General features: G+C 39.3%; 1 protein-coding gene across 2 annotated transcripts in view; it reads right to left on the bottom strand.

Annotated features, from left to right (window-relative positions):
* The window catches only part of Adar (Adenosine deaminase acting on RNA), a 121,325-nt gene extending 96,082 nt beyond the window's left edge, over positions 1 to 25,243 (bottom strand). For both annotated transcript variants that reach the window (XM_083141893.1, XM_083141885.1), the window contains exon 1: positions 25,097 to 25,243. In XM_083141893.1, coding sequence (XP_082998019.1) covers positions 25,097 to 25,133 — 37 coding nt within the window. In that variant the 5' untranslated portion in view covers positions 25,134 to 25,243. The remainder of the gene's footprint in view (positions 1 to 25,096) is intronic.
* Positions 25,244 to 25,978: the final 735 nt, after the last annotated feature.

Genomic DNA, 25,978 nt, shown 5'->3' with positions numbered 1-25,978 from the left:
GATACCGATAGTCGACAAGGACGGACGGACATGGGCACAGTTTTCCTGAGTAGTACCGCAAAATTCGTTACTTTTTATTGGTATTCGAGAGTGATCGTCATATCAAGGTTTAGTTGAGCGTGAAAAAGATTGATTCTTATGCATTGGAAGATTATTGTTGTTATTGCTTCTTGAAATATCGTATCGACCGGGCAATCCGCTGCTTATTGTGGGAGGGGACGTGGAGGGGTGTAATGAACAGGTAGACGCGACGTTGCAAAAGTTTCTCTGGAGATTGCTGCCAGAACCATTCACGAACCACTGAAAATATGGCCGCGAGCTACCGGTATTTCGCAATTCCGTTTTATGGAGTATGTTGTGGATTCAGTGATTTAAGTTTGAATTTTATATTTTCATGTATCCGACATTTGGGGGGGGGGGAGGAATTGTGCCGAAGGGGATGAAGTGTATAACCACCACAAAGACCGCTGTGATAGTTATTATAGTTACATTTACAACCCATGCAACATGTAATTAAAAAATTGGCAATTTCCAAAATATTCCACTTCATACACTAACTACTATACATGATTTCGGCGTTCCGTTTATAATTAAAGTTCAATTTATTCAGACATTTATTAGGATCAGCGTGGAATTTCAAACAAGTTTCAAGGGGTGAAATTTCAGCAACTTCTTTCAAAACATGGGAATTTTACATGTAGTATGCCTCCAGGAGTAAAAAAATGTGCAACCAAAATTGGGAAAAGTTCTCCTCAGTCTCCCTACAAATACCACACTGGGAAGGATTAATATGACGGCCCTTTAAAAATCGAGACGAGAACGTGAACGAAACAGATCTGTGTAAAAACGAAAGCGGACGGAACAAGACTTGCTTTGAGAGACTTCGGTATACTGGAATGTATCGCTTTACTATGAGCTTATTCACACACACCACGAAGGTAACTTCCCAAGTATTTATAGATATGTCATACAACTTGTTTATCCTAATTGCAAAGTTAATCCATTAGAGGCAAATGTGAACTTACGCAACGTGGTTGCATACATTCAGGATAAAGATACGTTTTCCGACGGTTCGTAGTGTTGCTACGGGGCGTTTAAAATGTTACACCCTATTGCGTGGATCTCTGGAACATAACGGCAGACAAGGGAAGAAAGCGAGTGAGCGGAGCGAAGCAGTACAAGCTGCTGCAAAGGATGGTAAGGACAGTCGCTTTTCCCCCTATAACCCATTCCCTTGCACTTGTTCATTTGTCGAGCCCTCTCGACTCACTACTTGCTTTTGTTCGCTCGCTCCATAAATTCCCGGGACTGAGTATAAATAATGTCGATTTCCTTAATGGCTTCCTTACGCTGCGAAAGTTTGTGCATTGATATCATACGAGGGGGTATCAAAAGGTTCGTGCAATCACCTGGAAGGAAACAACTTTGGACAAGTACAAAATCATGGTGATATTAGTCCTTCTCCACATAGTCGCCATGCTTGGTGACACATTTCTGCCAGCGGTCTTTCACCTTGCGTAAGCAGTTTTTATAGAACACTGCATTTTGGGCCTGAATTCACTGTTCCACCTCAGAAATGACATCATCCCTCGTGTCAAAGTGGCGTCCTTTGAGTAGACGCTTCATTTCCGGAAAGAGGAAGAAGTCACTCGGTGCCAGGTCTGGGGAATATGGAGGGTGGGGCAAAATTTCGTATCCTAATTGAACTGTTTTCGAAATGGATGCATGGGCAGAATGGGCTGGTGCGTTGTCTGCCAATAGCAGCACTTCTTTTAGGAGCTTTCCTCACCTTTTCACCTTCAATTCTTCGAGTAACCGAGCTAGGAGATCACAATAATAGTCACTTGTGATTGTGTGACCCTGTGGCAGGTAGTCCGTCAGGATGACTCCCTCACAGTCCCAGAAAATGGACAGCATCACATTAGCGGCTGACCTTTGCACTCCTGCCTTTTTGGGGGGCGGTGAGGAGCTGTGTTTCCACTGCTTACTCATCTCCTTTGTTTCTGGGTCATAAAGGTAGATCCAGCTTTTGTCCATTGTAACCACTCTGCTGGAAAAAATCCTCTTCATATAGCTCAAAGCGGCCTAACATCTCTACTGCTGCTTCCTCTCTAGTCCTCTTCTGGAGAGATGTGAGCAATCGTGGCATCCACCGTGCCGACACTTTATGAAGGTGCAGCTGGTGATGGATGATATTCCAGATGGACCCATAACTAACACCGATTACAGACATCACACTTTCAATGGTGATCCTCCTGTCTTCCATTATCATCTTCTCTACTTTCTCCATCAATGTGGCATCATTTGTGAAGGACGGTCTCCCTGTCCTATGGGCATCGGAAATTACCATGTGACCGGTTTGGAACTGCCGTTTCCACTTGAAAACCATCTCATAGGATGGGCTTTCCTCCCCGTACACTGCTTTCATCTCATCGTGAATTTGCTTCACTGCTTTCCCCTGGAGATGCAGGAATTTGATGACGCTCTGTGCCTCAATTTTGTCTGTCATGACACCTTCCTTTATTCACCTGTTAAAAAAGGATAGCAATAAACATCCAAAACAGACAAAAACGTGTGTGCTTAAGCTAGAAGGACCATTGTACAATATACATATCCGAGAGATTTCTAGTTTGTTTCCTTCCAGGAGATTGCACGAACTTTTTGATACCCTCTCGTATATACTTTCGAGACTTGCAATTCGAGTTAGGCGTTTATAAACCGAGACGAGACCGAGAACTGGCCTGCCAAATCTCATCTAGTGGTGTTGTCTAGAAAACGTCCTTACCTATTTGCAGTGTTTATTGGGAAAATACAAGTACAGTAAAACCTCGTTTATCCGGACTAATGGGGGGATAAGTTGACCGGTTTAACGAAAGTCAAGATTAACTGAAATAACCTAAATAAACAGTAGAAAGTGCATTAAAACTCAGTATTAACGAGGTTTTACTGTAATATTGGCAGAGGAAACGAATGACAGCAAACGCATCAGGATATTTCGAGATGCTAGTCTAGGAAAAACTTTTATTTGTATTTTGGGCGTTTGTTCTTTAACTCGTTTTTCACCCACTTTTGGCTAACCGCGAGTATTAGTAGTGATTCGATGAACTTGATGAAGGGGAAGGAACATCCATGTTATTCAGGCCAGGAATCGAACCCGGGAACTTTGGTGGCGAGATCGAAAGTCCAACACTTGACGCGGTCGGCCGCCGAACCGTCTAGTCTGGGAACAAAGTGTGTGCTTTGTGAAAATACCCCAGGGCTCGAAACGGAACGCTCTACTTTCGTTAACATGCTGTGTTTCGTTTTTTTGCCTCCGATTACAATGACGAGGCGAAACCGGAAGGTTCCAGACATTCTTGAACCGGAACGCTGTTCCAGTCCGTTCCGGTTCATTTCGACCCCTGAAATACACATCTCGGAGTTCTCCTGCAATTGCCCTTGACCATAGCATAAAAGTTTCTTTCGCGGTATGCAATGCGACGATAGGTTGTGTGTTTCAGGTTGCATGGCAGTAGGGATTGCTGACATTCATATTTCAAGTGTAATATTCCCTATAGTGTACGACGTGAATTACAGCCCACTCCAGCTGATTGGTGTAAATAATTGTAAATGTCGCAGTTTTTGCAGGTTGCTTTCGGAAGAAGAAAAAACCTTCGCTTTCGGAAGAAGAAAAAAACTTCATTTTACGTCCCTAAACCTTGCAAAGTTATAAAGGTAAACATATTCAACGTTGCATGTACATAACAATGCGGCAGGATTTTACATGTAAGTAGGAAACATTTTTTTAAGGTGGGTGAAGCCCCTACTAGCTCCGTCCGTGCCACATAATACGAGATAAAAACAGCCTGGAAAATTCATATGCTATCCCCATGCTTAAAATTTCCAAACCGACTTGGAACCCACAAGGGCCTAGTTCGGCTGTAGGCGACAAAACAAAAGTGCGATGCTTAGCACATGGCTCCTAGTGGAATAACAATCTGCCAGCTAAATTACATTGACGGAATAACAGTGGAACATAAAAGTCACGGTTTCGTTTCCAACCTCATCCCCACTGCACGTTTGTTTTACTCTCTCGCACACTGCGCATGATCGATAAAACTCCTCTCAGGCGATTTTTCACGGAACAAACCAAAACTCCCTCCTGGCAGAGTATTAACAGTCAGCCAAATGGCAAACAAATCATTCTAAAATCGTGGTAGTGATATTTCGACAAGGAACTCCCAAAACGCACCATCGCTTAGTGTGTTCTGCATTCAACAGATGTCGCACCATCGCTTAGTGCGTTCTGCATTCAACAGATGTTTAGGCTACACTAATCATTTTTCTGTACGATACACTGACATCTTTTGGTCGTTCTCGAACTTCAAGATTTCAACTAGAATTCCAGATTTTCGTGGCAAAATTCACTAAAGTTTCAGGACCAAATACCCTAAGATTTGTCCTGCTAGGAGAAAATTCGTTTAAAGCTAATAAAAAATATCCGATTTCGGGCAGGTTCTATTCAAATTACGAGGGGCAGTCAAATGAAAACCTAAATTTGTTTTTGTTTTTTAATCTAGTAGATTTCTGCATGTAAGGTTGCACAAGTTTGCTGCATTTTAGCATAGACCCCTTTCCTGATCTTTATATTTTCAAGTCTGAGTTAGTGTACCTCGATAAGATGATTTGGAATGCACGTGCAGTCGCTTATGAGCCTACGCGAAGGCCTTTCCACCCATCTGTTTGTGAACTGAGGACACTGTCGAACTTCATCCTCTGTAAGCTTGCTGATGTGGTAAGCACGCATAGAGATATTGAATTTTCATTTGCGGAGAATTTCTACAAGTTTTAGGCATCCAGAGGGAAAGAAACCACTGCTCTTCACTGATACAAGTGTGTGTGGATGAGGCACCATCTATAAATAACAAAAATGTTGTTCTAAAGGTCAGTAGATTAGTTTTGCAGCCCTCGGATCGTTTTGTAAATAGCAGTTGATACCTCATGTAAATTTGAGCTGTATATAGTCTGTCCTGTAATTTTTGTCGGACTTTTAAGGATTTCATTTGACTCCCTCGTATTAAAAAGTTGCAGTTCTCACTCTACACAGTACAATTTTAGAATCAAATTGCAGGTCAAAACTCTTATCGTAATTACAGGGGGCATGAAGTTCGCCTTCTGCGGCTTTATAGTGACGCACAATTGCAGGATGCGACAACCCTCTCAAAAAAAGAGTTTAGACTTTAAGAGTTAAACTTTGTATGCTACTAGAAACGCCATTTATGTGGACACTCCAATGTATCAATGCAAACAACTGAGAAATAACGTATTCATAAACAGTGCTATTGCCCTTTCAGACATGACATTTTCAAAGTATTCTTTGGGCATTTTTGTTCCCTGTATAAGCAGCCGCAAAGATTAACAGTACTCGTAGGCAGATTGTCCATCGCTGATTTAGGTTATCTTCTCTTCTTCATGCTTGTTGTTTCAATTCTTTAACACCATGTTGCGGAAACAATTGTTTACCGTTGTCTATACATTATTTTTGTTACCAATTTCGCAATTTACTATCTTTAAGGTCTTGTATTTAATTATCGATTCGTTTGTCCATATTCATATCCACGATCCGAAATCTCAACCTTATTCCTCATAGTCCACGCATACATCCTTGGGTTTTTACTCTCTTAAAACCTAGTGTGCTTCTTCTTAACGGTTCCCTACAGAACCATTTTTCTTTCACACGTGTGGAATTAGTTTGCCTCTGTTTTCTACCTACTAACTTCCAATCACTCCACGGCCTATTTCGAATGCTAAAAGATATTCAATCCCCTACTCTGATAGGATCAAAGCCAAGTGTGTGGCATTGCTGACTTTCGCAAAAATAAATTCGTGTTGAAAGGAGCCCATATTTAGGTAGGCTGTATGCACATTGACATTTTCTTATATGTCGGTTAATAGACATATAAAGTACTAGGAACGTAAACAAAAAAAAAATTAAGTCTATTGATTTATCCACACAAATCAATTCCTTCTTGTACAATAAGAAGAAAAAGTAAATTATTTCATTTAACCTTTTCTTAGTTCTTAATGAACAAAACATGTGCTAGTGTAGCTGAGTATGCCTGTTTACTAAGCGTTTCTACAGTTACAACGCATTTTTGCTCTTGGTTGTATAGACGACTTATTGTTGAGTAAAAACCGATCCACCTCCTTTTGTACCACCCTGGGAACTATGCAATTATTTGAACTTGCCGAGATCAAACATGTGAAACAGACCAAGAGTGAGTGGGATTCCTGAAATCTTAGTTCAAAGGATCTGGAAAATGTCAATTTTCTACTTTCGCAATCAATACAAAAATCCACTTGTTCATACAAAATCTAAGGCATACACAAACACGAAGAGTAAATGCCGCAGCGACACAAACTATCCATTTCCCTATATTCAGGTTCAGTTATTACATTGTTGCCGAAAAGTATATTTTCTGGGTCATCCTACTCAGCACAATACATTTCAAGCTACTCTTAACGATTTATCTCATACAAGTTTGCTTCGTTATTTTCTCACCTTGCCTACGTCATTCTAGCATCTATAAACCCACAAGCAAATTTATTCATCGCATTGCGGAGACAACGAATTGAAGAAGAGAGTAAAGGTTGTTGGTGCACGTTACGAAATTATTTGGTTCCATTACAATGCATTTATTCGTTTCGTTGCTTGGATTACAAACACCCAGTAAGTATTTTCAATGTATGCAGCAGTGTACCGGATAGCTTATTTTTCTGCCCCCGCCCCATTTGCAAGGATCTTTATTTCTTAATATCTGAGACATTCCACACAAAGCTGCCTGAAGTAACAAAATGTAAAGATTAAAAAAAATATTTATGAAGGAAGGAAATATTTCAACACAATGTCTCAATTACAATAAAAATTAAGAATATTATTTTTTAAATTAATATTTATACAAAAATAAACAATATTTTTACAGTATCTACATCATGGGTGAGTTACCGTTAAGTACTTACTGCAAAAACCAAATTCCTACGACTTAGAGCATATCCTGAAAAACATATCCTCTTGATTTTTACCTTAACTGGTTTGTTTTTCAAAAAATAATATAAATTATACGGATTTTAGGGGATGTTATCGTTTCAAAATATTACTAATATACCCACTGTACAAAAAAGTATTGAGAAATTCCAAACCTGCAAATTAAAAATGGGTCTCCCGAGAGGAGAATCGATGTAAAAAATACAAGAGCAGCCCTTCCAATGGGCAAACAAGTTAATGCCAAGAATACATCATCGGTATCCAGTTCTGCCACAGAACCAAGACTCGAGCATTTTATTACGAGATCCTAGACGACGGGAAGGGAAAACGCTTGAAGAAAGTCGCACTGGGCGATGGATGAGATCCGAAACATCCCTGCAGGATAAAGCGGCCTAAGTACAACCCTTTGTCTCCGAGCGGTACCACATGGAATGTGTTGTGATGTGTAGATGCGGTGGAAGAAGTGGAGCGTCGTTTGGATCGATAACTTCATGCCGCAGTGCCGAGTTCGCTTGCTGATTCACGGCTTTCTTTTTTCACTTGCTTCCAGCGCCAAGATCCTGATTCTACAGCACAGGTTCTTATCTCAACTGCCGTAATGTGAAATTAACATTGCACAGGCGTCGAGCCCCGTGCGGGCTTCCTGAATTATCCTTTAATAAGCAAATACTCAGAAATGGGTAGTTACGTACGGTAGCAACCATAACCGAAACTTCCTTTAGAAGACCAGTAAAATACTGGAAGTTGGAAAGCGTAAAGTATTTAATTCGCGATGATATACTACTGTACTAGTACAAATTGTTTTCAGTTTACTTTGTGCTCCGATAGGTTTAAAGTGCAATCCTAACCGCGATGGAATTAAACCCGGGATCCCTTGATTACAAGTCGGAAGTTATAACTTTGCCAACGGGGAGGTATAATAGTCAAATGATTTCTTAAATTAGTGTATCCAGACGTTTAAAAAGGGTAAAGCTACTTGCCTCACGCTCACCCATAGCCAGGGCGCTGTTTAATTATTATAACGTTTAATAAAACGCACTAATACTCTCACTTTGTTTATTGAGGTCGTGTATGCCGAATAATTTCTCTTGTTGGTTGCTGTGGCGTACGAAGGATATTTTCATTGTCATCAGCACTATTAGTGTCACTCGTGGTAATAGCAATAGTCACCTTTACCGAATCACTGACATCAAAAGATTGCACCCGTTCGTGTCGAGGCGAAGCTACAAATGCGACAACGTGAGGGACGAAGAGAAAAACGGGGGCCGTAGACCTTGAAGCTCGCTCGCATTGCCGTGTCCTGTAGTATAACCACGGTAATCTAATGAACCACGTAGGTTCTAATTAATGTAAAATTACAATTTAATCCACAACCCAAACTCTTACAACTTTGCACAACTCCATACTTGACGACGAATTAACAAAACAAATTGAACATCAACTTACAAAGGCATTCAGCAGCAGTGATCTAGTCGGTATGGCGTCTGACTGCCACGCGGGAGACCCGGGTTCGATTCCGGGAATGGGTTGATCTAAGGTCGGAAATTTTCTGACCTCGTCCCCGCATAAAGCGGCTCCGGGGCTCACCCAGCCTCAATAAGTACCTGGGGGCAACAGGCGGCTTCAAAATGGCCACGATCGAGAATGTGTCGGGCCCTACCTCCACATTCCCTAAATGTGCCTTTATGGCACGGTGCTATATGCACGGGAACTTTCCCTTAGAAACATTATAAATGTGCCATAGTCCATCTGTGTGCATTCCGCCGTGCCATGGAAGCACATGCGGAGTGCGAAGGTAAGGAGGCATCACACATTCTCGGTCTCGGCCATAGAGGATGTGATGTGATCAGCGCCACGCTCATAAAGACTTTATCCAACAGGAGTCATTGATGATTGAAACTGTGCTAGCCCCGGAGGCCACGAATCAAACAAAGAGTCAGATAGCCTATAGGCCGCGGCTACGAGCTGATTTCAATCGTTGTTTACGCAAAGTGAGTACATGCCTACTGAGGGTGCTACCAAATTACTAGGATATAGGCTAAACCAGAAAGATATACAGGCACGATCCAAAATATGAAGTACTTCAAGACCCCTATATTCTTTCTGGTTAAGATGCTAAGCACAACGAACACAGCTTTTACCATTTGCTCGTTTCATATTTCCTTTCTATTTTAAAGGTACGATCAAAGAAGTTAGTAATAATTGATTGATTGATTGAATTGTTGTTTTAAGTCCACTTTGTGCACAGAAAGGCTAATTGGGACTGGACCTACAGTTTATAGTGGGATCCGAACCACTATGTGCCTCCACCGGGTATCGAACCCGGGAACCCTTGATTACAAGGTGACGACGCTACCACTGCACCATCGGGGAGGCCCAAAGTTAGTAATAAGTTGTGCTTTATACAGCGTATATTGATACACTTGTATGTTGAATTGTATCTTCTGCAAATATCCTGTATAAACAAACAAACTGACGGAGCACTAAGTGGGGTGAGTGTACAACATGATGGGTTACATGCATGAAAGAGAATCGATAATGCTCTAAATACATGTACGGCTTCTAGAAACGTCGGCATAAATAAATGCAAAACAAACCTTCCCGTCATTTAAATATTGATTCGTGCGAATAAACGGGGAACATAAAATGCACGGCTCTCATGCGGCAAGGAGAGAGAGGACGGATAGAGGAAAACATTCATTTTTCCCAATGGCGGAAGCCATGGAAGCTGTCGTATCACTTGTAGCTCCCACGTAAACAGAAGAACGATACACCAGCTTCTTTTTCTTTTCAAACTCATTATGACAGAATAAATTGGATTTTTCCTCTTTCTATTAAAAAGTAGTTTCTTTTGTGTTCCAGTCCCAGACAGAGATCAAGAAAGCAACCCTTTGCAATTCCAGTACCTTTCAAAATCCGCAGAAATGGTTTTTTTTAGTTGTCATTAAGTCCACTTTATGCACAGACAGGCTAATCGGAACTGGGCCTACAGTCTAAAATGGGATACGAGCCACTATGTGCCTCCACTGGATATCGAACCCCGGCGACTTTCATTACAATGCGACGGTGTTACCACTAAGCCATCGGGGACTGCGAAAAATGTGCATAACTTAGTAATGACCTTCAAGAGTATGGCTTACACCTGGGCTTAATTTCCAGATTTTATCAATTCAAACGTAATTTAACTGAGAAGGTTCTTATTTAGAATAGAATATATATGTATATTATATTCTGGGTCAGCAGAATTATTATTATTAATATTTTGTGATTCTTGATTTCAATTTTTAATTACAGAACGTGAACGAGGAAGATACACCCTTTCAGCACTTTTTTTTAGCCCACACCTAAAACCTAGCACACCACTGTTCTTGAGGATCAAAGTCTGGATTGCGTGCAATATCTGGATCACCCTGTAGTTAAAGGTTTTACTTCATGTAGGTACCCATGGAATACTGTGATGTGGACATAAAAAAAGACACCTATAAAATCGATCTCTGACGTGTACAGACACCAATATCGAATAGTAGTGCTGTTGCAGCACGAAACATGTGGACAAGATCAACATTCCAAGATAAGAAATTTCGATCTTTCAGCATAATAACCCCCAACCACCGCTTGGCTTCCTCCGGCGCCGGAAGGTTCCGAGTCTCCTCCGTGTGATCAAGATAAGTCAAAAAGTAATGTATCTTTTTCATGTACCGCCTTCCTGATTGCAATGGGAAAATCAATATCAACCTGTTCCAAAATGCCCCACTTTCTGCTAAATTATCATCACTATGGTCTTGCAGTTCATGCAACCGTCCTTCTCAAAGTCTCCCTCTTACCGCACAAAGGACGTTGCCACGGTAACCACCCACAGCGAAAAGATTTCGCACAACAAACTGGGGGTCTTGAACTCGATCTGATTAAGCGAATACTGTGAGCCGAATGGTAAAGCTTTCGGGTTTCGGCACAGAGGTCGCCGCCACGCTGCGGGTACACTGCAGCGCAGCTCTCCTGATAATGAAGCTGGGAGGAGGCTGAATGGCCCTCAGAACCGGATATGATAATCCTTCGTCGCTTTGGACGAAAGCATTTTTTCTTAACATTTATGACGACCAAAATTCTACCGTGTAAAGTGAAAAATCTTATGGCATTTCAGATGGCATGGCATACTTCATGGCATTTCTCAAGGATAGAACCCGTCCTAGCATTTTTCGTAGCATAACCAATCAGAAGCGAGCTCTAGGTCAGATGTGCAGATTTAAAAGACGATAAATATTCAACAGAGAGGAATAACGTTTCCTATAAAAAGGTTTTAGGTACAAAGCAATGGCGCTACTTAAATACGTACCTTATAACGTATTCAGTACACGTATGGAAGATCATTTTATTTGTTTCACCGTGCACTCACCATAGATGGTTTAACTCTACGCGCCTTTCGTGCTGTATATACTGGGTGAGTCTGTTAAAAAGAGGCCCCGTGGAAAATGTGCACCTTGCATGTAGGCAACCCTGGTACACCGAAGATAAAAGCGGGGTAGAGAACAGTCCAGGATATCGGTGCCAAGCAGTTTAGACAACTTGACATAAACGTAAATGAATGAAACATCTCTTCTGTAAATACAGTACAGTGTGACAACCACCTACCTAGAGGAGGTGCTGGAAATGTCCTCCGTTGACCTCGAGGCACGTGTGCAGACGATACCACATGTTCTGAAAAGGACGGGCGAGGACATCCTGCGGGATGGTCTGGATAGCTGTGATAATGTTGTTCTGTTGTTCTTCAAGTGTGAGGGTTGTTGCTATACATCTGTCCCTTTCGAGATCCCGACAAGAAGAAATCACAGGGTGATAAATCTGGAGAACGAGGTGGCCAAGGTTGGTTCGTGCCACGGCTGATGACGCGATCAGGCGGGAACACTGACTCAATGCGCGTGATCGTTGCACATACTGTATGCGCCGTGGCTCCATCCTGCTGAAAGTAAGCGTTCCTTCGCTCATCTTCAGTCAGTTGTTCAACAAACACGTTGAGTATGTTACTGATGTAACGAGCCGAGTTCACAGTCTCATGGAAAAACACGGGGATGATGCGGCGTGACGACACCGCACACCAGACACCGAGTTTCTGGGCGTGCAGTGGAACCTCCATGAACACGTGTGGATTGTCACCTGAACAGTGTCGCGTGTTCTGGGAGTTTATGTAGCCTGACAGATGGAACCATGCTTCATCGGAAATAAACAAGTAACCATCCTGCAGCACCTCAGGAGCAATATTGGACAGAAACCACTCGCAAAACTGCACGCGAGCTGCCTTGTCCACATCCCGCACCTGATGCATCACGGTAACTTTGAATGCGTGCAAGTTAAAGTCCTGCTTCAGGATCAGCAAAGCTGTTGACTGGAACACCTGCAACTGTTGTGCCAAACGCCGAGATGATTTTCGTGGACTGCGTATCATTAGCTGCGCTGCGTCGTTCACTTTTGCCTGTGTGTGGACTTTTTGGACCAACTTTTGGCCTATTCAGCACGGATCCGGTTTCCCGCAATTTTGCATTACTGATTTGGTTGGGGCCTTCGCTAGAACTCCATTCACCGTCGTAAACAAATCTGCACACTGTTTCCAAGAACCGAGGCGTGCATACGTCTCGACAACAAAGATACGCTGCTCCACTGTTAATACCATGCTGACCCACCGAACCACACTCACAACTTTCCTCGCCGCTAAACTGCATTCAACTGACCTGCACGCTGCCTGCCTCAAGTTCACTACTGGACACTTTCTTTTCAATCCCCCTATATGTCATGTTGTCGAAACTGCTTGGCACCGATATCCTGGACTGTTCTTTACCCCGCTCTTCTCTTCGGTGTACCAGGGTTGCCTACATGCAAGGAGCACGGGGCCTCTTTTAACAGACTCACTCAGTATTATACGATAGTGTTATCGCAAAAACTAACCGAAATGTTCCATGAAATGCTTTCGTGTAAAATACTCTCTGCTATAAGATTTTTGGGAGCATTTATGCTAGCAAAAAATGTTAAAGGAAATGCTGTCACCTTGTTCATGAAGGTAGTGAAATACTAGTCTCTATTAAATTAATTTAAAATAAGCTGTCAGCTCACTTTTTTTACTTTAATTGCCGTCCTTTTCTTATGACACGCAGACAGGCATATCATGCTTTTACATCTGAGTATTTTTTATCGCCGGTGACATCATAATATAGCAAATTCTTGAGTAAATTAATACTAGAAATTAATTAAACAAATAATTAGGACTCATTTAGAATATCTAATTCACTGCATATTTGCTCAATTACAATCTTTGTTGACTTGGTGGTTTGTGTCAGCAAAAGGATATTTGTCGAACACAGATTGCACAAAATGAAACATTGCACGTTGAAAGAAATCGTCGGATGTAATTTAATATCCGTTTCCATGAAAACGAGGTAGAGAGGAGAAAAAAAGAACATTGTTTCAACAACAACCATGGTTACCGAAGTTGCGCAAAAATTCGTTATTCCACATGCAATTCGTTACCGTGTTTGGTCGTGTCCAACATTTGTAATTCAATCTAGCTCAAGAAATATTAATGTTAGTAGTGATATATTTTGATGTATTAAGTATTGAATTATCTAAATTAACAATATTTATTAAATTATAAATCTAAAACCAGTCTTGTATCTATGAGTACACTCGCAAGAAATACCCGTTTTTACGTTGTTGTTTAGGGGGAAATATGCTCTATAATATACGAACGTCACACGCACACACACTAGATTTTTACAGAGTACTGAGGAAACGTGTCTCCAAGGACATCCGTGCAGCAGGAAAACCGAGAATTTTTACATGCAATGGAAATACTCTGACTGGTAATAATAATAATGAGCACATTTCCATGTTCACGTATTCCAATGTTACTAGAGTAGATATTCAAGAAGCGAGGAAGGAACTCTCTCGCACAGTTACCCATTTAACAACTCGATGTGTGTGTGTGTGTGTGTTATATATATGTAACTTTGTAAAGGGGAAAAATGAATTATTCAAAACCTACATTATGTTGGAAAGAACACTGTATAGCCTATATTCAATTTTCTCTTAGTGTGAGTCAAAAACGGACAACATGTTTTCCCATCTTCCTCATGATAAACCCATTTCTTAGAAAATCCACTCTCTGTGGGGCCAGAGTGACAATGCAATGTCTATCATTGTCACCTTGTAATCAACGGGTCTCGAGTTTGACTCTTACCCATTACAGGCGTGTGTGCACCGGAAATTATACTTCCCCGCATGAATCACACATGATGTTATGGGACCAGTTGAGGCCCTCCTAGAGGTGCCTCACTGCATGCAAAAATCTATTACCAGGCAGGGATGAAAATTTACGATAATTATCTTAAGAGCTAGAATTTCAGTTTTCTTGCATTAAGTGTCGTTTAATGAAATTATAAGTAATAAAATAATCTGTAATGGACAAATATATTAGGGTAGGCCCAGCCTCCGGGCCTCTTATGGCGCTTTGCCACTGGCAATAAGTTGGAAACCCCAAAAACTCATCAATTGTGATTGGTAGTAATTGTTTAGACAAACTGTCATTTGTCTGATTTTGTTGCCATGCCAAGCTTGCGCATGTATGGAGTGTGCGTCAGCTGGAGAACAAATGTACAACAGACATTGTACGGCTCATGTGTAACTTGTGATTTTAGTGGAATCACTGCATTATGCATATGACTTACTTAATTCCTGTTGTTCCCTGTGGAACATAGGGCATCAACAAAGCATCTCCACCTGGTCCTACTGACGGCAATTCTCTTCACTGCATTCCAGCTCTTTCCTTCCTCCAATGCCTCAGCGTGAACGGATCTTCGCCACGTCTGTCTGTCTCTCACGTCTCCCTCTTCTCCTTCTTCCCTGCGGGTTCCAGTCTAGTGCCTGCCTCTCTCTCGACAGCTCATTTTCCTTCCTCAACGTACGCCCTATCCAATTCTATTTTCGCCGCTTTATCTGTATGGACACCTCTATTTCTCCAGTCTTTCTCTAAAGTTCTTGGTTCTGAATCACTTCTGGCCAAAAGATATTCAATTTTTTTCTCAGGCAGCGATTGATGAAGGTCTGTAGCTTACAGGAGATTGTTTTTGTTACCTTCCATGTCTCAGACCCGTATAATAGCACAGACTTAACATACTTCGAAAAATACGAAGTTTGATCTTCATAGATATTTTCTTCTTTTTCCATACTGGACAGAGCCTCACAAAGGTGCCGTTTGACTTTTGGATACGTTAAGAAACATCCTCCGCCTTTTGCCACCACACTACGCATGTAAGTAAAGCTATCCACATTTTCAATACTCTCTTCACCGATACTAAACGGGTCTGCTTTTGTGGAGTTAATCCACAGTGCCTTGGTCTTCTTGGATTTAATCGCAAGTCATACTTTTTTGGAAATTTCTATTAAATCTGCTAGTTTTGTTTACATATCACCATGTGCTTCAGACAAGAAACACAAATCGTCTGCAAAATCAAGCTCTTCTAGTCTGTTATTCAATCCCATTGGATACCACGTCTTTTCCCTCTTATTACATTTCACATCAGACATGTAGCCAGGGCTAAGGGGCCTGAAGCCCATCCGAAATCCTACAAATATCTAATTTAAATAGTGTATAGTGGTAATTAATTTTACTTCATTAGCAGGATTAAACATTAGATCGAAAAAAGTTTAGTGTATAATAGAGGAACCAGGTTATACGTATTTTTATATTCTACCATTTAATCCAAAGAATAAATGGATCCACAGCTTTTAAAACTTATAGTTTTCTATGTGAGAGGTCACACAATATAAACTTTGAGTAAAATTGGCCCTAACTTTTAAAGCCTTCTTTTAACGGAATGAATAAAAGTTAATAACAAAATACAATAACTGTACAAAATGTAAGAAAATAATGAACAACGGTTGTATTGGATATTCACTCATACGGTGGATCGAGCAGCAAAGTCTCTCTATTTGTAAAATAACAATAATAATAAATTTGGATTAAAATAGTTTTATTATTAATGTCTTATAATAGTTATTATTGTAAAATGACAATTATAACCATAGTAATAATTATTACTGTCATTGTTATTTCTACTAATCAAGTTTCATCAGTGACCTCTACAAATATTTCTGGCGACTGTGCTGATAAGGGATGAGCCCCTCCCTAAATAAAATCCTGGCTAGGGGCCTGTTTCGCATCACTGCATCGATCACCATCAGGAACAATGTGGGTGATAATATACAACCTTGCCTCACTCCAGACTGCACATCTATGTTCCTTAATTCTGTTTAAGATAACTCGAGTGAAGACCTTACTCGGAATGGAGAACGCTACACCTCTCCAGTTGTCACACTTTGATGTATCCCCCTTTTTCGGTAGCTTCACCAACAGACCACTCCTCCAGTCCTTAGGCATCTCTCTCTCTATCCATATCTTCTCAAATAAACCTGCAACAGATTTGCTGTGGTGTTTATTATGTCACCTTTCATCACTTTGGATAGTATGTTGTCAACACCCACTGCTTGATCATTACGTATCTCTTTCAGAGCCTGTTTAATTTATCCTACTGTTGGAACATCAGTCCTAATTTTTACACTGGTGTCAACATCACCATCATTATCATTTTCCTCTTCCCTCTGGTCTGAGCATCCACAGAGCAGAGAAGTGTTTCTTCCAACGTTTTGTTGGTCCTCATCCTCAATATTCGTAAGGAGGGTACCATCTTTACTTCGATTTCTCTGCATCTGTTTCCTTGACAGAACTTTTGGGTAGACGATCTGTCCTGTTGGGACAGATCGTCTACCCAATTTCTTTGATCCCTACGAACACTGCTCATTACTTCTCTATGCATACCTCAGGTGATTAAAGTCATCTATACCAGTTTTGTTGTACCAGAAAAGCAACTGCATCAGGAACTTGAAACAACAGGAAGAATTGGACACCTGCATTATATCCATATCATATGACTCATGGTCTACAAACTGTACTGCGATATGACGACAATCTTTCTTAATGTGTTGCGTGGAACATGTGTCAACTTGAATGTTTCTGTGTTCAAGCCAAGGCTTGATGGTGAGGACATTTAATAAAGAAAATAGCTATGCATTTCGGTGCACTCGCAATGTAAAAAAAATAGTTGTGCTGGATATTCTCTCATTTGGCAGACCAAGCAGAAAGGTCTCTCCAATGATATTATTATAATAATAATAATTATAATAAAAATTATAATTTGTTTTATTAGTTTATAATTGCTACTATTTTATAATAATAAACATAAGCATAATAATTATTGTTATTATTTCTACTATTTGAGTTTGATCCATGGGCTGACCCCCCCCCCCCCCTACCAAAATTTCTGGTGACGCCTATGCCTGAGCGCTAGTGTCGCTTCCAATATGGTTGCTGTATGTAGGATACATCCCTTGTTTACGTTCAGTTAGTAGTAGGTGTTAGTAGCGAGTTGTCATGGCTGTTATTGAAGTTAACAATACGATTGTGAAAACAACGTGAATACCAGGACCTATAAGAAAGGTATAGCTGTGCTAAGAACGAAGCATTTAATTGATATGCAAAAATAACACAGAAAACGCAGGTGAAACTAATAATACGGGCTGGTCCTTCAAAACAGTGCTTTATCATCTGCACCTCATGTTGTAATGGGCTCTTGGAAATGATTTGAAAATAAAGCAATTGACCTGTACATGAGAAGCTAGGGCAGGAGAAAATTGTGAACATATCGTTGCAGTTCTTCCTCCATAGAGGCAGGCTGATTTAATAATAATAATAGAATTCACAATTTCATGACCAGGCTATCTTCACTAAAAAAAGAAAATCATACTGAATGTAACAGCAATATTAGATGTCCATTTTCTCTTTCTGGTCACATTGAACACATTAATTCATTCTCAAAAGTGTTTTCATCTTCACACTTAATCAACTTGTACATGTTCCAAATTTCATACATAATATTGTTTATCTGGATGCATTGGACAAGATTCTTCATGACTTTTCGAAAAAAAATGTTTTATTTATAAAGTACAATTTAGAACTTTACTTTCATGGTAATATATAATCATCTTTCGAAAAATAAAGTGAGTTGACTCCTGCATTCTTCATAATTTCCTTGCCACATTTTAGTATTATCCCCCATGCCAGTCTTCTGTCAATTAATTCTGTTTTCCCTGATATATTTAGAAATTTGATTTTGTTGATTCCCTGGGGGTGGAAACAAATGAAAACTCTCATTTGTTCTGACCCATAAAACTGAACAGTAGACGTCAATCTTTCGCACATACATTCTCGGATCTCCATACTTTGAACGACTTACACAGCAGTGTTCTACATAGAGTAGTTCCTGAAAATCTCAACAAATGAAATATTGGATAATTTTAATCACGAATACCCCATTCAGGAAGAATGAATGCAATGTGTTGGAAAGTACTAAGACATCCTCCTCACAGCCTCTGCTTTTAACCTTATAACATCCTTGCTTTTTTTTTTGGAGCTATTGAAAAAGCTCAGAATGGGTGGATATTTGGATGAGATGCACATATGAATCAGGCCATAAAGAATTATGAACAGTCTAAGATGATTTATTCATCAGGTACCTTTTGCTTTGTGCAAAAATGCATTCGTGTTACAATGTCTGTGGGAAAGAATTACTGTCCTAAATTTTTATAAAATATAACAAATATGTTTCTAACTACACGTGCCTTATATTCATTATTTGTACAAAACGTAGCAAAATTTGGAAATTGTTTGTTGTACCGGTACATATGTATGAACAGTGAGAAGAGTAATAAACATTTTTACGTACCTTTTTCCCCATTTATTATGAAAGAATCAAATACATCAAACGAAATATAAAATACCATACTGCCTGTGCATGTGTATGAAGCTTACGTTCCTTTTGTGCCACATATTACATTGAGCACTCATTTGTTTACTGTTGTCTAGGATCAAGATTATTAGAAGTATAGAGGTTGGGTTGATGGATTTTTCTTATACTGACATTATGATGATAGAAGATGAACTTATCCATAAAACTAATACGAAGATCTGTAAGCCAGCCATGCACCATGCAGATAGAAAAGAAAAAAAACAATCAAACACACAAAATCGAGTTCACAAGCGAGCATTTCCTGATGTAAGATGTTTTCTGGATGCAGGCGTTATTACTTTTCCATGGTTTATTGACTTAAGAGTTTCCGTTCAACCTTTTGATGCCGCTTGTGTTTTCCACACACTGTACCAAAGAAATGCCAATGTTATGCAAATATGGTACCTTAATGTAAACTCGACAGTTTTCATATTTTGAATATTGTGAAGTTTACATAATTTATTTGAATTGTTTGTATTGAGGAATATATTTGAAAAACCTATGGAAAAGGGATTCATTAGAAGATGCAACATCTATCGTAATATACGGATAATGTAACATTATACTAGTGCGTCCGTAAATTGATATATCAACTTGAAATAACATTTGTTATGTATCACATGCACTGCTACAGGCTATGTGTGCTGCATTTTTTAACAGTGCCAATGTTATTCTCTTATTCTTCATGGAGAACAAAATATTTTCCCTTATCTTCAGCAGCTATTGGCATATAAACTTGTGAAGTGGCATATAGTGTTTGTTCAGTCGCCATTTTTAAGACTGTGTTTTTAAGGATCGTTTTTATGGATGTACCATATATTTACTTAAAATATATTTCATAGTGTTTGAAGCTTAATTTTGGCAATTTTAAAAATTATTTTGATGATTTTTAATTATTTTTTCAAACACTTACAGTAAAACCACTTTTAGACACTATTATTTATATTGTCCCCAAGTTGGGATTGGGATGAAATATTTTTGGGTAATTTGTAAATTTCCGAATGGGTAATGGTTCCGATTGTTTTATGATTTATTATGTTTTATGATTACGAAATTTGAACCTTCCTTCAAGTAATGAGCACTGTTTGGACTCGAAAAAAAAAAATTTATGTTGAAAAAAAAAAAAACTTGAAAATTACCTTACAGTCGATAAGTGACTAAATATCGTAGAAGCGTGGGAATGAATGTAGAAGTAAATTGGAACCTTAGTATAATGCATTTAGGGACTTTATTTTAATGCTACGGGAACCAAACCTAACCACGAAAGCATATGTTGAACAAAATCTTAAGTAATCGCTAAAATTCCGCAGTATGTGTTAACAGACGTACATCGAAATCGAACCATGTAAAAATTGCATTCGTAGCATGATGAAATCGCAATAAAACAAAAGGAACTTGGGCCTCCGAATGTTTGTATGTTTTGTACAAGCAAATAAGTTCACTCTTACAGTAGCCTTGCATGATAGTACATACCTGGGGTTACATAAGACATAAATACCAAAGTTTTTCACATTCTTTGAAGGAAACATGTGTGCAGAAATATATTTTAAATATATTATGTGTGATTTTGTACGTTAACTTTCATAACTGGCCAAAAAAGACAAGTAATAGACCTACTGTTAAGCACTGATCAGTATGTACAAGGAACAATTTGCAAAGTGGTGTTGCGTTTTGTACAAACAAATAAGTACAGTGAAACTCAGATTTTATATTTCCGGGTTTTACATTTTCCTGCATTACACATTCCATCTTGATGGTCTGAAAATGTCATTAAATTTTCCTCGATTTTACATTTTCCCACATTTTAAGTTTCTTCAGCTTGGTACCCTGAAAAAACGTACATCCTTATAATATCATAGCACCAAACTGAAGGTGCAGAAGATGTAAACACCTGGTGAAGATAGTCACTCCGTTAAAATAAAGTCCCAAAATGCATTCTACTAAGATTCGGATTTATTTCTACATTAAATCCCACTCGTCTACGATACTTACAGTTTGTCAACGGAAAATACATTGTCCATGGGAAGCGCGAATGCTTGCGCAAGGTACAGAGCATTCCCTGACATTCGCTACGAGACTCAGCGGTAAGCAGCCCGGCGTCAGAAATTGTCTTTCCCGGGGAACGGGTCCGTGCCAGTCACACGCTACAGTCAGTTTTTTTTCGCTCTCTTTCCCTTTCTGTTGATGTTGCAGACTGACGCCAGTATAATCCTCCCTCGGAAGTTGTGTTGTGTCGTGTCCGTATGTTGAAGATTGTGGCTTAATATGGCACCACAAATGTTTACATTACAACAAAGGATTTATCTTGTCGAGTGTTACTTCGGAAAGATGAACTGTGGAGATGTGCGATGACGTTTTGCAACGAAATTCCCTGGTGTTCCTGTTCCACATAGGACCACTATATTAAACCTCGTAAAAAAGTTTAGAGTAACAGAGTCAGTTCTGAATAAAAGTGGAAAGAAAAACCCACGTGTACTTACTGAGAAAAACTCGATGAGATAGGGCAAAGGTTAGAACAGTCTCCTTGGAAATCTATCCGCTGCCTCTCACAAGAAACGGGTGTTTCAAAAACCACAGCATTCAGAGCCACTAAAATTCTTAAATTTAAGCCCTACAGATTGACAATAGTGCATGAAGTGGTAAAAGTTCGGTACTATATCGGAGACACATTTCTTCATTTTTACACAAGAAACAACTTACAGAAATGAGTTTCTGCAAGCTTTCCAACATTCGTAGAGGTATTTTGTTTCATCATGGAATATATTTGACCAGGAAATTATGTATTTTTGAAGAGAAATAACTCACCAAAGCACAATTGGCATTGCTTTCACTACATGAACTGCATGCTGCGTACGTTTGATGACGTAAGCCCCTGTCAGTGTTTCAAACCCCTTTCTTTTTTCACTATTCTTGCCTAACCAAACCTAACCTTATCGGAAATGGTTTGTGGGGCTATCCGTGAATGGTTCATGGGGCTATGTCAGCTACCCATGCACAATGTAAAATTTTCACACGTGACAAACATGATAGTAGGTATTTTTCAGTGAAGAAGGTTGGAAACACTGCATACCCACAATATGAGTCAAAATGTGCCCACCATAACGCATGTTACGGAAGTGAAGAAAGGAATAAAAAAAATCACTATGTATGTGAAAAATTGTCTTTGTTTTTGTGTAAAAAGCATACTAGCACCTTGAACTATGTTCCACAATACACAATTGGTAAGTACAAACCATGCAAAACACAAAATATCCGATTTTAATGTGTCTCCGATATACCAAACTTTTACTCATGAATTACAGCCTAGATATTTTTATTTATGGGGAAATCAAAAAAATAAAGTATACATCCGTGAGTTAAAAGAGAGTATTGTAAGAGAAATCGGGAGAATTACAGTTGACGAACTTGCACGTGTAAATGCCAATTTCCTTCGGAGATGCCAGGAATGTGTTGCAGCAGAGGGACATCATTTTCAACACCTTCTGTAGTCAAGGTTAGCACACAATATGAAAACTGTAATTTTAATAGCAGACTAGCGACTGTTGCAGACTCCCTTTCACCGGGAAAGACAAGCGCTGACGCAGGGCTCGAATCTCGTAGCGAATGTCAGGGAATGCTCTGTAATTTTTAAGTTGTTTTTCAACATAAATAACTTCTTTCCGAAATCCAAACAGTGTTCATTACTTTAAGGAAGGTTCAAATTTCTTGTGACAATGATTGCCAAAATTCTACGATAATTAGTCTTCCTGCTAGGAAAATTTGGTAAAAATATACTATCCACAAACACGTGTAACTTCTTTGTTTCGTCACTTTTAACATTCGTACTTACGTATTTGCTTCGCGAAACATTCTTTAAGGTGTATTCACGTTTTTTTGATCAAAGTAATTTCAATTTTTCACAGTACTTCCTTCTTTTCGTTTTTGTGCTTCCGTAAGACACAATATGGCGCGTACACATTCATAGATCATCGAGCGTCGTGCTTGTGTTTTGTCGATTTTCATTGGGTATGCAGTGTTCCCAACCTTCTTAACCGAAAAAATACAAACATAGTTAAAATGCGTTGAACCATTGACGATAGCCCCAAGACCCCAAGACACATTACGTAAGGTTAGGTTAGGCAAGCAGTTAAAATTCGGGTAACAGTACGGTATAGTGAAAACACATTTCATTCATTTATTTCCTTACCTCTTATGTCTATCGTCAGCTGATATGCAGTGTTTCCAAAATTATTAACCGAAAAATGCTGCACAAACTATTAACAGAAGGTTATTAAGCGAAAATTGATCCACAAACCATTCACGGAGGGTTCAGTTAGGTTAGGCAAACACAAAATTAAATTGGAAAAAAAAAACGCTCACACGTCATCTCGTAAAACTATCGCGTGGTTGCTACACTAACACTTATTAACCGAAAAATGCCACACTAACTATTCACAGAAGGTTTTTAAGCCAAAATTGATCCACAAACCATTCATGGAAGCTTAGGTTAGGTTCAGTTAGGTTAGGCAAACAGAAAATTAAATTGGAAAAAAAAAACGCTCACACGTCATCTTGTAAAACTACAATGTGGTTGCAACACTAACAGGGGGGTTACATAATCAAACACATGGAACATTCGATTCACGTAGTCGACGGTAATGGTGGCAAGAGCTATCGTGCATCAGAGATACATTAATGTTGAAAAATACATGATTTACCGGCCGAATAAGTTGAACGAAGGTAGAAAACACGTTCACGAGCTTCCAAAAGTCTATAGAAACTCATTTCCGTAAGTAGTTTCTCCTGTAAATTTGAAGAAATGTGTTTTCACTATACCATACTGTTACCAAAATTTGTGTAACAAATTAGCTTAGGTTTAGTTAGGATAGGCAAACATAGTTAATATTCGTTTAACTATGTTTGGCTAACCTAACCTTACATAGTGTTTCTTGGGGCTATGGTGAATGGTTCAACGGATTTTAACTATGTTTTTACAGAGCATTCCCTGACATTAGCTACAAGACTTGGCGGCAAGCTGCCCGGCATCAGCGCTTGTCTTGCCCGGTGAACGGGTCAGCGACAGTCGCTAGAGTCGGCTATTAAAATTAGTTTTCATATTGTGTACTAACCTTGACTACAGAAGGTGTTGAAAAAGATGTCGCTCTACTGCAACACATTCCTGGCATTTCTGAAGGAAATTGGCATTTACACGTGCAAGTTCATCTACTGTAATTCTCCCGATTTTTCATACAATACTCTCTTTTAACTCACAGATGGTGTGCGGATTGTCTTTGTATACTTTATTTCCCCATTTTTCTTTCCACTTTTATTCAGAATTGACCCTGTTACTCTAAACTTTTTTTACGAGGTTTAATATAAGCGACTGTCGCAGACCCGTTCACCGGGAAAGACAAGCGCTGATGCCGGGCTGCTTGTCGCCGAGTCTCGTAGCGAATGTCAGGGAATGCTCTGTATTTTTGGTTGGAAACACTGCATACAAAATGAACATCGACAAAACACAATCACGATGCGCCATGATCTACGAAGGTGTACGCGCCAAAAGCTATTGTGCGTCGGAGAATTAATTTTCAACAAAAATAATGAATTTCCGCTATGACACATTCCCACATGACAGAAAACACCTTCCAGATGTTCAACAATACTAGAGGAACTAGTTTCTTCTGTAAAAATGAAGAAATGTGTTTGTGTATAGTAAACATTTACCGAAAATTTGAAAAAAAATCATAAAACAATCTGAAACGTAAGGGTACCCAACTCGTTTCATTTCTCACATTAACTATAATATATCAAGTTACCATCAGTATCTACTCCAGTGTCCTATTACAATTGCTCCTAGGTTCTTAACCTAATTTTTTTACTGATATGTCGAGATATGCACTTCGTATTAAAATGGTTGTTTGGTTTAAAACAAGGAATTTTCAAAATTCTTACAAATGTTGGACAAGATTCCTGACATAACCACAATACTAAAACTGTAATTATCTGTGCAAATGGAAGTTCATGATATGTTAATGCCTGCTATTTGTGAGCATATCATGTACAACATTACTAGGTTGACTATTAAATAGCTAATATTGACCATGAAAACTACTCAGATCAAAACCGGTACCGATTAGAACTACCCGTCAAGAACAAATACGATCGTCTGTTTAACATTTGCGCATGTAAGGAAATAGAATCTTACCTGCACTATTTACATCGTTCACTACTGTAGTTTCCATATTCGGAAGAAGGCTAAAACGTACGTAAATACAATAAAATTTCACTGTAACTAAGACATATAATTCTTCCAAAGGTGTATGATGAACACCACAAAAAATCAGACAGACCAACTCACAGACAACAATGCTAATCTTACTACAGTTGGAAATCAGTGTTCCTGACTTCAATGCAATTAATTATTAGTAGATTTTGTCTTAACACAGAACTTGCGATTTAAAGTTTGGAATATAACATTGATTGTCATAAATTTCGTATGATAAATTGTCGTTTAAAAAAATAATTTTACAAATTTCTAGTCGGGGTAAGTAGAAAAAACATTAGCTTTCCAGTTGCACGCTCAAAAACGGGTCTCGCTCATAACACAAGCAATAACCAACATCGTCTTCTGACGTAAGCGAGGAAGACCTTCGTTATTAGAATAGTCTTCTGTTTTACTTCTATTAGCATAAATAAAGTTCCATTTTATCTAGCCTTGACCAAAAGGCATTATTTATGCTAAGAGAACAAAAGATAACAAACCTAACCTAACAAAGCATGCAGTGACGTGCGGTGACGTCGACACTTGGGGTAGCAGTCAGTGGCGTGCTCAAGGAGGGTTGGGTTGGTGTGGGTCACACCCCTATTCCTAAAAAAAAAGAATGTCAATAACAGGAAAAGATTGCAAAATGATAAAAGAGTACTACAAAGAAGTACACGTAAACCCTACCCACATTCGAAAAAAAAGATTTGATTTGACTACTAAAGCCAGAGATCCTGGGTTCGAATCTCGGCTTGGCCATGGGTATTCTTTGTGTGTGTCCCTCCATCAATTTTATCGTATCATCTTCGCGATTATCCAAAAGTG

This window comes from Lepisma saccharinum, chromosome 1 (assembly GCF_977018435.1).
Source record: "Lepisma saccharinum chromosome 1, izLepSacc3.1, whole genome shotgun sequence".
Lineage (NCBI taxonomy): Eukaryota > Metazoa > Arthropoda > Insecta > Zygentoma > Lepismatidae > Lepisma > Lepisma saccharinum.
This window is presented reverse-complemented; position numbering and strand designations above follow the sequence as displayed.